This window comes from Sander vitreus, chromosome 19 (genome assembly GCF_031162955.1).
Source record: "Sander vitreus isolate 19-12246 chromosome 19, sanVit1, whole genome shotgun sequence".
NCBI lineage: Eukaryota > Metazoa > Chordata > Actinopteri > Perciformes > Percidae > Sander > Sander vitreus.
This window is the reverse complement of record NC_135873.1, coordinates 15,773,755-15,786,743: the sequence shown is the minus strand read 5'-3', so window position 1 is coordinate 15,786,743 and position 12,989 is coordinate 15,773,755. Positions and strand designations below refer to the sequence as shown.

Here is a 12,989-nt window from a genome sequence, read left to right as displayed (position 1 = left end):
TAACTGCTACAGCATACTGCCAGGGGAAAAACAACAACAGTGAATACAGCCAGCCAGCCAACCAACCAACCAAATGCCTCCTCCATATTGCTTTTGCTTAGCAGCTTTATCACTCACTGTGCTTCTTTATGCATGATTGTTAAACTTGCAGCATGTGAGCACAAACACAGAGGATTGACGGGCAGGCCGGTAGTGTGCGGGGTGGCATCCCGGCCTGAGCTTGGGTTCTAGGTTTGTCATGTGAATCTAGCCTTGCCTTTTCAAAGGGCTAACATAGGCCAATTGAATCCTTTGAAAGCCAATATCTTTTGACAGCCATAAATCCACAGAGAGAGCCAGAGACCATTTTTATCTTAATTGTGTCAATTTAAATAGCTTAGCAACTCAAGATGTGAGAGTTGTAATCCAGTTATCCAAGCTAGACAAAAGAGGAGGCAGGAATACAAAAAAGAAATAGCAATGAGAAGAGGACATTAGTTTGAGCTTCCAATCAAAGTTCACTCTAAAATAACATTAAAAGTGTATATTTGGGGGGGGGGGGAATACTGCCACTGAACAATTTATTCACATTCTGTTTCAATTACTGAAAACAGAGATGGGACTGATGACTGCTGTGTGTCAATATTGACCAAGTTGTAAGATGCAAGCTCCGCATACATATGTAAACTTAGCACAAAAAGTAAGGAAATTTGTGTTTAGTAGATTATTTCTCTGTGGTAACAATGCTTTTTGGCAATAAATCTTATACTGTTGGAAAGCCTGTAGAGTTCCCTTTCAAATGGTGCCCTATTTGTAAGGAACATGCATTTGTGGGATGAGCAGCAGCGTTGAGTATGTGGGTTGCGCCCATGAAAAATTTGCCAAATCTTCTCTGTCAATGTCAAACAGGTTATTCTGTCATTAACTTGTTTGGTGTTCGGTGGATTGAATGATTGAAGTTAGAAGAAACAAGACATATTTGTGATTTAACAATTTATTAATTTCACAAACCGAAGCCTCAGTAGCGTGTGGAAGAACCATACACAGCCACATAGTCCTGACCTCAACCCCATTGAACACTTCTGCCAGAGTGACCAACACACCCACGTTGGCTGACTTGCGACAAATGCTGGTTGAAGAATGGGATGCCATCCCACAGCAGTGTGTGACCAGGCTGGTGACCAGCATGAGGAGGAGGTGCCAGGCTGTTGTGGCTGTGTATGGTTCTTCCACACGCTACTGAAGCTCTTGTTTGTGAAATGAATAAATTGTTAAATTGCCAATATGTCTTGTTTCTTCAAACTTCCATCATCCAGTCCACCAAACGAGTCAATGGCAGAATAAACTGTTTGGCATTGGCAGTGAAGATTTGGCAAATTTTTCATGGGCGCAACCCACATACTCAGCGCTGCTGCTCATCCCACAAATGCATGTTCCTTACAAATGGGGCACTATTTGAAAGGGAACTAAACAGGCTTCCCAACGGTACAAGATGTATTGCCAAAAAGCAATGTTACCACAGAGAAATAATACCAAACACAAATTTCCTTACTTGTTGTCCTAAGTTAAGTAACAACTGCCACGTGAGAAAGAGGCAAAGTGCTAATTTGCTGATCTGAGTTATGAATGGTTTTTCAGAAACAATTTAGACTGCAGAGCTAACCAAAAACTCTTCGGCTTCCCTAAGGTCGACAGTAAACAGAAATTGTGGTTTGAGTAAATTAACACCACTTGTATAGCAGTACACATACACTTCCCAATGCAATGGGGACAAGCAGGCCATTCTCTCTATGTTCAAACTGAAGCAAAAAGGGCATATACCATTGTTAATTGCCATTATTGTTATATGATAAGAAACTATTTTCTGATTTCTTATTTAATTGAATTATTTCACAGCCTGGTGTTTGTCCAATTTGATAATATAAATGTCCTGTTTTAATTGTCACTGAAGATGAATCAGAGAATCAAAGAAAATCAACAACTGAAGATTGACCTCAGAACTAAAATACAAATGAATTGAAGGGATTTGTGAACAACACCCCCAACGAACACTATAAAAAGGTATGGTCATTCTCATTGAGAAGAAATGACACAGGTTGGCCCTTATTTGTACCCTGTCACACTTGGACTGTAAGGACTTGTGCGCATGCAGCTGTGGGCTGGGAGGAGAGTATGGATAGCCATAAATCCAATGAATTTCTGAGCACTATGGACGAGGTTGTGCGCTGATGATGTCTATGGAGGCTTGCCATAGCCAATTGGCCGCAAAAGGGCTACGAGAGCCATCTGACACCAGACTGATTGATACAGATTACAGGTATACTGAAGAAGTGAGAAGAAAGGGGGAAAGGAGGTAGAGAGAGAGAGACAGACAGACAGAAGTAGTGTTTGTTGGAGAAACACTAAGTGGATGCAAATGGAACAACAAGAGCATGAGCTTGCTGAGGAATCAATAAATGCTATTAACATGTCCTGTCAAAGTAATGTATGTGCAGGGTGTCGAAAAAGAGCAAGGAAAACAAATACAGAGTAAAAAGAGAGAAGACAAAATTGCAGTGGAAAAAGCTTGGGTTGGGGAACATCAAAAGAATCATCAGAGTGAAACTCTGCCTTGTCCTTGACAGCTTAGGCTAAGAACAGCGCAGAAACTGATGCACCACAGAGCACTGAGCCAAATACATATACTGTAGAAAGTAGGACAGAATAAGCAGTGCGCAGGCAATTATCAATGGATTTTCCTGGGCACACAATGTACCATGACTCACAGCATGTGAGATTTAGCATCTCAACAACGAGTCAAGGCCATTCTCTTTTAGTGGCTGCCATCATGCGTCAACAATTACTATGGGTGGTGATTACATGAATTTAAATTGGCCACAGTTCAATACATCAATAGACCCAAGATGGCTGCAGAGATTCAAAGACAAGTAGCGGGACCCAGCTGGCTGGAGATGTGCTGCCAAAATCCCAGAAGGGAACAGCCTCTTGAAACATCAACCGCCAATTCGGGGGCATGAATCAAGAGACTGACCTATGGGGAGCTAAAGCAGTGAGGTTGGTCGCCCGGGCCTGGCTCCTCTCAGTCTTTCCACAGATCAATAGATGGATGAACCAATTGCCTGGGCTTATGTACTCAACTTAGAGCTCATTTCAACCACAAATCAACCCCTTGAAGAAAATTAACTCCCATTGACCGCTTGAGTCCATGTCAGTCCTCTAAGTCAAACTTGCATACATACTTTCGCATGTAGCTCAGCATAACTGGTCAATCATTAGCTGATCACTTCCAGAAAAGTGTATCAAAAGAGAAACAGATTATCTTACCATGGCCTCCACGTGTAAGAAAGGGCATCCGGTTGATGGCAATGGGCACAGTGCCATGCTTGTTGTGAAAGTGGTGGACGTGGTGGGTGGTACTGAGGGAGGAGGAAACTCGGGCTGCCACGGCTGGGCAGGGGAACACCAGCAGTGCCAGAGAGAGCACCAGTCTGAACAAGAAGGCCGGACTGGCCCACACAACTGGTGACGCCACCGCTGGCCTGGGTACCAGTAGCAACCCTCCATCCACCTCCACTTCCACCTCCTGCTCCATGGGGGCGGGGCCTGAAAGGAACAAAAGGCCCCTCCCCTTCATACGACATAAACAGGATGCGAACATCTCAAATGAATCCAGGGCCCATGATCCCCTGCTTTCAAGCCCAGGTAGGAAAAGAAAATACAGATTACAAAAATAAGCCAAGAAAGGGAAAAAAAAAAAAATTTAAAAAAAAGATCCTTGTTTGAAAATCCCAAAAATTATTGGAAAGAAAAGAAAAATTACAAAATCCTTCCTGAAAAGAAAGACCCCAAAAATCCTCCAACAGTCTAGTTTCGATATCCAAAAGCTTCTGACTGGATCCTTGAGAACAAAAACAACCCCCACTCCTCTTCTAAAACAATTAAACCGTTTTGTAGAAAACTTAACCTCTTTTGTCCAACCCTTGGCACTCTAAAACAAATAATCACAGCTTAGCAGCACCAATTTAGCAAACACAAGACTCCATCTTAGCTCCTTGAAAAATATCTTGTGTACAGCTCTTGGAGTTAATTGTTCGACAGGGTTTCCTTCGCCTTGGGGAGCTCTTCAGAGACTTTCTTCTCCCATAAGCCAATCCTCCATCGCAAAGAAAAAGACTCCCGACATCCCTTCGGAGCTTATTGCAGACAACTTAAACGAAGAACAGTAGGATAGAAAAATACATGGGAGTAAAACCAGGGTGCAAAAAGGAGAGGTGACGAAATAGGGGCAGCAGCAAGGGTGCTGAAGATGAAGGAGCAGCCAAATTCTGTTTCAGGGCTTCGAATCCCTAACGGAGCTTCAAACCCGCACAGTCTGCAGCCCGAGAGACGGCAAAAAAAGTGATGGATGGATAAATAGAATATAGGACTGGGGAGGAAAAAAAAGGATGGCGAGAGGGGGTAGGACAGAACGGTCAGCTATTTCCAAGTGCGGCGGTGCTGAATTCCCTCTCCTCTTTTCTGACAAACTAAATCAATATGGGTCATGGAATGAACAACAGCACAACGAAGACACCTTAACACCTTTTTAAACCAAAACCAAAGCTCGGAACGAGCATCAGAGTCCAGGTCAACAATCCTCAAAATCCTTAGACTTGTAACCAAGATCTGTCCCACTTGTGATCGCTCTTCACCCTTTGAGAATATGATTCTCTACCCCCTCAAACACTGCTTTCCACGGTGGGGTGCAGATGAGAAGCAGCCAGCGCTGGTCCTCACGATGGGGCTCCGACACGGGGTGCTGCTGCTGGCTTACTGAGAGAGTCTGACGATGCTACTGCCGCTGCTGCCTCTGCTGTGAAATTCATGCTAATTGAATCAGAAGCTGCAGCAACGAGCGCATCCTTTCTGCCCGCGCAGTTCTCCCTTCTCCTTTTCCTCCGATCAAGTCAGCCACCTCCCCCAAAGGCACACCCGCATGGCTTTTTCACTTGGGCAGGGCACAAACCAAGAGTCAGGGGCAAAGAAATGGAGCCGAAAAAGAACCGTGGACACACTCGGATCCTTTGAATGCACAGACGGTGACTATGATACATAGACCGGAGCAGAGACAGAGAGAGTGTTTGTGTGTGTGGTTGGAGCAGCAAGAGGGAGGGAGGGGGAGAGAGAGAGAGAGAGAGAGAGAGAGAGAGAGAGAGAGAGAGAGAGAGGGAGGGGAATGAGTGAAGAGAATTGGAGGAGGAGAGCACGCACACAAGAATGATGGGAGTCACACATGCATGTTGGGTTTGTTGTTTGTGCACACACACACACACACACACACACACACACACACACACACACACACACACACACAGAAGCCACAGATTCTTAATATGCTGCCAGAAAGCCCACCCTCTGGAGTATGTAAAGCAATGGCACACTTGTGTAGTAGGTGAGTGTGTGTCAAGTCACACTAAATACCAGAGCTCCCGACAAGCAATTGGATTATTTACCGACAAACTGAAAAGGAATGTTTGCCCTCTATCATCTGTACAGACAAACACACTTCTTTCCTATCATTTCTTAATTATCTCTCCTCCTTTTGTATTTTGGCTCCTCTGCACTCACCACTACTAAGCACACCGTTCAAGCTTGGACCTCAACCTCCCCTCCCCCCCCCACATGTCTTTTATTTTCTCTTTACACACCATATACTCATGTTCAGCTATTTTTGTCAAAGAGAAGGCAGGGTATGTGGTGTGGGCAAAACAGAAAAAGAAAGAGTGACAGGTGGGTACACCAAGGAAACATGACCGTTAAGAGGAGTGGGAGAGACATAGGGATGCAAAAAAAATGAGGAGTAAGATGCCAGCAGTGCAACGAGCAATGTAGACATTTGATTGCAATAGGAGAGAAAGTAATGAGAGAGAAAGGATAGAGAGACAGAGGGAAAGAGATAAATGGAGGAAAATTGTGTATCAGATAAATCATGGCCGATAGAGATCTCAGCTGGGAAGGGAGCAGTGCAAGAGACAAGAAGCAAGAGAAATGGCCAAAACAGGAAAAGAAAGTGCAGGTATTCTGCACTGATGGAGAGAAGAGAGACCGGACTATAACTGATTTACTCACACACACACACACACACACACACACACACACACACACACACACACACACACAGTTCTGCCAGGTGGAAACATCCCAGGGGAGACTGGAGATGCTGTGCTAGCTGCTGTCAGGGTGAGGGGGATGTGACAACCAGGGTGACCGGGACACGTTTCCCGATCTTGCACCAAGACTGAACTGCTGAACTTAGAGAAAGGATTACAAATCCTCAAGGAAATCGCAATCCATGCAACAATACAGTGTCCAAATCCAAAAGCTTGCGTGTCCATTCTCTAACTCTCAGTTTCCTTCTTTTGCTTTGGGGTGCTAAGATGTTTTGCAAATCCTCCCTTGCAGCTGGAGCAGGACAAAACCCGCTGTTTACTGTAACAACAGTAAACAAGTAATCATCTGTCTTTAAAGCTATAGTGTGCAGTTTCTGTCGCCCCCATGAGGAATTCTGAGTAATGATAACAACACTGTTGCAGCGTCCACATGATACAAGCCTTTTGTGAACAACCCCCACCCCACCCCCCTCCTCCACGCAGTTACTAGTAGCCAAGGAGACACAGAGGATTAAAAAAACATGGACTCTTCAGAAGAGGTCATTATCTTCACTCGAGCTTCTGCGTGGGAAAGTCACCGGACGACACAATCTTCTGAACATAGCCATACTGAGAAATACAGAGAGAGTTGTGTGGAGCTGATGGTCTTAATTAGCTTTGTAGCAACTCATTTGGCAATGGCTTGAATGTAATGGACGTTCATTAACATTAAAAAGTTACGCACTAAAGCTTTAAACTAGTAATACTACTACTACATGGACAGATGGTAGACAGTTAACAGGAGCTCTGTATAATGTTATGCACTCAAAACATGATGGTCTTAAACAATGGAGTTAAATCTGGCCGGATGTGTGAACAAAAACTTATAATAAAGATTGTCTGTCTGAAATGTCAAATATTTATTAAATTAACAATAATGAAGACGGTGGGGGCAAGTTCTTTTATTTTCTCCATTTCTTACTCCTCCAGTGGACTGACCTAGACGTAATGGTCTGCTACGGTATTTTTTCAAGTCTATTCAAATGAACTTAATTATATTGTACAGGTGTTTCTGCTATTGTGTCCAAACCCAGCATGTGTTGGCCTGGTGCACTCATTGCTTCTTTTGTGCTTGTTTTCAGCTGCATACTTTCCAGCTAATTGTTGACCGCCAATGGGTTGCATTTTAAGCGGATTAATACGTCAGTTCCTCATCACATGTATAGCTCCACCATCTATTGTATATCTATTCAAACAATTTCACATGTGTCTCAGCCTTGTAGTCTTAGGTTGAATGTTTGATTTGATTGGAGATAAAAGCTATTTTGAATGCAGCCATACTGGCACATTTAACTGTATTTGTCTTTAGAGAAAAACAATGGAAAAAAGGCATGTGGAGTTCACAAAACTGATTGGGAAAAGTAAGAAAACTTGTAAAAAAAGAAGAGCACAAATAAAAATAAAAACATGCAAATTGTATCTATATCTATATGAAACAACCATTTAAAAAAAACACCATTTTATCAAAGTATATGTAATATGTGCTGTTTTTATTATCACTGTCACTGTTTCCTTTAGAGGACTGTGTGTGGACTGGGAACTCATTATGACGAAAGACACAGAGGACTGCCAACACCTGCGCCCCCCCCCCCCCCCCTACACAAATACACACAGGGGAAAACACTTACTCCTCCAGACATCCATACTAATTGCACTACAGTACACACACACACACACACACACGTCCTGTCACAGCTACTGCTGTGTGATGCAACACCCCTATACCAGAAGTGAAAAGCCTCGCCACTTAATATTCCGCCAATTAAACTACAAACTCCAAAATCCCTCAGGGTAAGTGAAGTCATAGATGGAGGAAGTGGGATTAGTTAACTGACAGACGTAGGATCAAAGCCTAATCCTGAGCCTAAACCTTCCTGCCATTATACACCTATTTAATTACGTATGTAAGAAGCAAAGATGACACAAATACAAAGCAAAAGGGGATTTTTTTTTTTTTCTTTTACAAGGAAGCAACAGAGTCAATGTGGCTGTGTACGTTAATGTCTAGATCTAAGTCAAAAGGTGCCAGCAGTTATTCACATGACAAAAACAGAAGAAGCAGAGGAAAGGCTTGGATTTTTCCATTGGGTGAGTTCAGGAAAGTAGGACAAGCTGAATCTTCTGAATGCTCGCACAGTTGGGGAGGGGGGGGGAGGCAAAACACAAAAAGCAAGCCATCAATTTTTAACTTCCGTCTCCTGTTTCCTTCTCCTGTACTGAGCCCCTGATGTTAGCCACTTATGTAAGTGCACTGTTGGGGAAACTTCCCCCAGACTGAGCCCCCAATGTTGGACGCTTATGTAAGTGTGCTGTTGAATACGCAGGGAAATAGCCTTGTTTGTCTGGAATACAAACAGACGTGCCTCATCAATGTACAGTCTTCAGATAGTTAGATTCTTAACCGACAGCAGAAATCTACAGTTGCTAAAGTGTCTGAATCCATATTGAGACTCCCACCATCCAGGTAAAAGGGCCATCTACAGTACTTCTGGGAAATGATACTGTACCTGACGAGACATCCAACTAAATCTTATCGCTGAAGGTTTTCTAAGAGCGTACTTTCAAAATAGTAAGAGGAAAACACTGTGCAACTAATTCTTAAATAAACTCTTCTTAAATAAAGTATACAGTCCTCATTCCTAAACAACAAAATAGGTTGTTTGTGATGGCCTGTCAATATGAGCCGTTTGAGCATTTTCGGATCTGGGGACGCTATCGTCAAGATGGCATTGTTGCTGTCCAAAATGGCCCACATAACCGTCACGGAAAATGGTTCATATGAGCAATTTCCAAGTTTAGGAAAATATCGTGGTTATGGTCGTGGTGCAAAACTGTGGTCAGCGGTGTCACAGTCAGACACCTTGTGCACACAACCTTTTTAGTCAGGCTTTTTGAATAAAACTTATTTATTCACTTTCTTTAGCCATCTACTTATGGTCTATTTATATCTTTATATTTAGTTTGTTATAGTTTGTTTTATAATTTTTGTATTAGTTGTTTTTATTCTACTTATTTATCTATCTGAATTTTATGGATTGTTTTTAACAATCTACAGTTTATGTACTTATTAGCCACTGTTAAGAGCTTTTATTTATTTATATACAGTATTTAGGTATCTTTTGATTTTTAAGTCTCATGTCTCTGGTGTGTCCTCACACATGATGGCGTTTCCTCAGCTCGGTTCCTGTTTTTTAAGGAAATGAATATTTGTTGATTTAGGGGTGGGTCGGTAGGTGGGTGAATGGGGCTGAGGGGGAGGGATATTGTGTTATGTGTGTATATCTGTGTGTGTGTGTGTGTTTGTGTGTGGATGGGGGGTATTTTATGAAGCACTTTGTGCTACATTTACATGTATAAAAATAATTATAATGTTATATGTTATAAATAAGGTCTGATTGAAGCGATTTTGTGGTCCAGTGCTGTCATCCCGCTACTTACTGCTTTTAAGAGAGCAAGACTGAAAGAGGTTGTTTGTCAAAGAAAATGTGGAAATAGATCTCTTTTAAGCATTTAAACAATGCAGGATATTCTCAAATATTCTAACAATAATATAACTTCAGACCAGCAAATATTAATATATTAATCAATTAGTTGTCAACTATTAACTAGTGTGAAATTGTAGTCATCTTTAATGAAAATAAAGTAAACATTCTGATTCCAGCTTGTTAAGTGTGAATATGTTCTGGTTTGTTCTCTCCTCTGTGACAGTAAACTGATTACATTGGAGTTGTGGACAAAACAAGACATTTGAGGACGTCTTCTTTGGGAAAGGGCCTTTTTTTAAACTATTTTCTTTGTGGCCATTATACTGTATAGGACAGGCAAAGACAGTAGCCAGCAGCCTGATTGCGGCTTGTAATGGGATACAGTACATACGGTTTATTCACTTATTTAATATGCTGCTCTCAGAGAGGTTTGGTAATTAAAATCTATTGGTTTTCCACCAACCCAGCATCAATTACCCTGCCGGTAATCAGATGCGTACGGTTACCCAACAATGGCTTCAAAGTGAGCCACAAAAGAGAGCACAATGGTGAATGAAAGCTAAATATTAAGCCATCTATACAGAGCTGATGGGCGCATTAGAGTACAGCATTATGGACAAAGGAATTCTCTAACAGCATTGTGGCTTCAGCAGCTTTGAAAACTATGAATATCTAGTCAGATGAATGCATCTGTATGATGTACAATGATATCAGAGTTGCAGGAACTGAGAGGGATAATGAAAGAGAGCTTTAACGCACTGGCTTGGATGCTGGAAGCATTTATGGAGAAGGGTTATAGATGAAAAAGAGTGATCAGGATGAAAGGCAACCAGGAAGGAAGCAGGGAGAGTATGTTTAGTAATTAGAGACGAGGGATTAAAGGGAAATGTGTGTGAAGAATCCTCAGCTAGGTAGAGGAGAGATAACTAGCAAGAGGGGGTGTCTCCTGTTTCGCTTGAAAGAAGGAGCCGGTTGCACACATCTTAATCCTGTGAAATGATATATCCTCAAGACGAGAGGGAGACTGCAAGGAGATGAGGAAGAAATATATATCACTTACTCCTCTCTTTGCCCCCCTTCTCCCCTTACCCATCACCGTAAAAGCCATTTTCCCTGAGATTCCATTAATGATCGTATGCAATGACATTCTCTGCAAATTTTATGTTAGCACTCGCTGTCCTAGTTAATTGGGTGTTTGGTAATTACAAATTACATAATCTATCAGTAAGGTTGGGATGTTGAATACTTAAACAGCACAGGTATGGCTTGCCCCTCAGTGTGCTGTCATCAGTTCCCAATCTCTACCCCCCCACACAGTCAAAATAATGTACTGTCTTGACAACAGAGGAACAGATGAAGCTTGGTTCACCCTGGGGTAAGGTCACAGTCAATGCTCCAAACAAGCTTCCCTTCACTTTTTTCACTGAGTAATCGTGTGCAGATCTCTACAGAGCCCTGGTGGCATCAGGGGTACATTTTAAAATATGCAGTTTGTCAGTAATTCATGCTCTCAAATTTCTTAATTTGTGATCATGAATTTTTGCATTTCAAAACGGTTAAAAAAAAAAAGCCAGGAAGATTACAATCTTGGAAACTGTTGGCTGGTTGGTTTGTGTACAACAACCATGGCAACGTACAGAGCTGACTTGCAAGCTGCAGCTCGGTCACAGGTGCGTTTGTTGCAATGGAACGTTCTAAAGAGTGCAGCTCCGCCATCTTGGACTGAAAGCAACACAACGTTCTATTGAGTTTTGCCTGTTGTTACTTCTACACTCTTTGCTGTGAGTAGTGATGGTCAAGTGAAGCTTCGCAAACCACTGTCTTTATTTTCTGAGCTCACTAGAAGGCACTCTCTGTTCAACAAAGGGTTGAAAACACACACTGAATTTCCATTCCTTTATCCTTTTTCTTTGAACAGAGAGCACCATCTAGTGAGCTAAGAAAATAAAGACAGTGGTTCGCAAAGCTTCATTTGACCATCACTAGCTGTAAGCTGTAAACAGGCTAGGGGCCCTAAACTGGCTGTAAACTGGCCGTAAACCGCCGCAAACTGCGGTAAAAACCCTGACTGAGACACATATTCTGAATGCGTTCTATGTATGTCCAAAGAATGCTTCTAAAACCTGAATAATACTGGCATATCACACGTCTTATTAGAAAAATGCTATATTAGGAAAAAGACCTTATTCGGAATATCCAAATGGAATACGCTGTTGACATGAACTGTCTCAATTTTGGAATAGTATCATTTGGAATATTAGTGCACACGTAAACATACTCAATGCTGTTATTCTTAGAATCCCTTACATACTTTACACAATTCATTAACTAAAGGGTGCAATCGCTAGGTCATGTGCAAAAGTTAAATTAAGGGCAAAATTACTGATCTGTACCAAAACACATTCACCCATGATACCTGCCAAGCTGAGTAGATCTCTTCTATCGCCTCAATTCCACCGTAGGCTGGCAAGCTTTTCCCATCTTTCTCTCTCGCACCTTTACTTATCGCCTCTTTATTGCTTCCTCTTCGCGCCCCCCCCCCAGCAATCCATCCATCCTTCTCTGCAGCCTCGCGCTGTGTGGGGAGTCAGCTGTCACTGTCTGTCCCTCCAGCTGTGGACCCAGCTGTCTGGGCCAGATGGGCTCATCTCCACCTCATCCATGACGTCTATGAGGGGCCGCCTGACCTCAGGCCACGGGCAACTGGCCCCGGAACGTGTTACTCTCACTGAGCCAAAACAATATGGAAAAGACAGGTTTGTGGTGGATTCAAATACACAAACTATTACTTCACAAGGTTGATTTACAGGTTTACCGGGACCTGAAAACAAATTCTGTCTACGTGCCATTGTGAAGGTAATAATCAGGGTACATGCTCAAAGGTTGGTGGGGAGGGAGAGTGTCTGCTAAAGCTATTCCAGAATAATACTGGCTCACAGTAATCTCCTGCACACAGGGAAAATTTTGACAAGGATTTAAGGATTTTAAATACAATTTCGATACGCAATGAGGGCCCAACAATAGCACTGGGGAGAGAGGGAGAGCGAGCACGGTGCAGGAGAGAAAGTTAGCAGAGGAGAGGGGAGAGTGAAAGAGAAAGGAAGAGTCATCATCTTTCTGGGGAGCCAGATTGCAGAGCTCTAGGGTATGAGACGCCCCGGTGTTTAAAATGCCTGCTGAATCACATATAATTTATCCAAAGCCTACGTGAAAGGGAACAGCACTTAATGTGAGTATGTGTGTGAAAAAAAGAGAAATCAACAGAAAGACAGATAGCGCACTGTATAACAGCTTATTTAAGACATAAGCCGTCAGTGATGCTCTGTTGGGGTCTATG

At 42.6% G+C, this 12,989-nt stretch overlaps 1 protein-coding gene across 3 annotated transcripts in view; it reads right to left on the bottom strand.

Annotated features, from left to right (window-relative positions):
• nrxn2b (neurexin 2b) overlaps positions 1-12,989 on the bottom strand; it is a 652,809-nt gene that overhangs the window by 238,000 nt on the left and 401,820 nt on the right. The window contains exon 1 of one of the 3 annotated variants that reach the window (XM_078276171.1): positions 3,304-5,071. The exons of the other annotated variants lie outside the window; for them this stretch is intronic. Coding sequence (XP_078132297.1) covers positions 3,304-3,637 — 334 coding nt within the window. The 5' untranslated portion in view covers positions 3,638-5,071. Of the gene's footprint in view, positions 1-3,303; positions 5,072-12,989 lie in introns of those variants that run through there. 3 annotated transcript variants of the gene reach the window in all.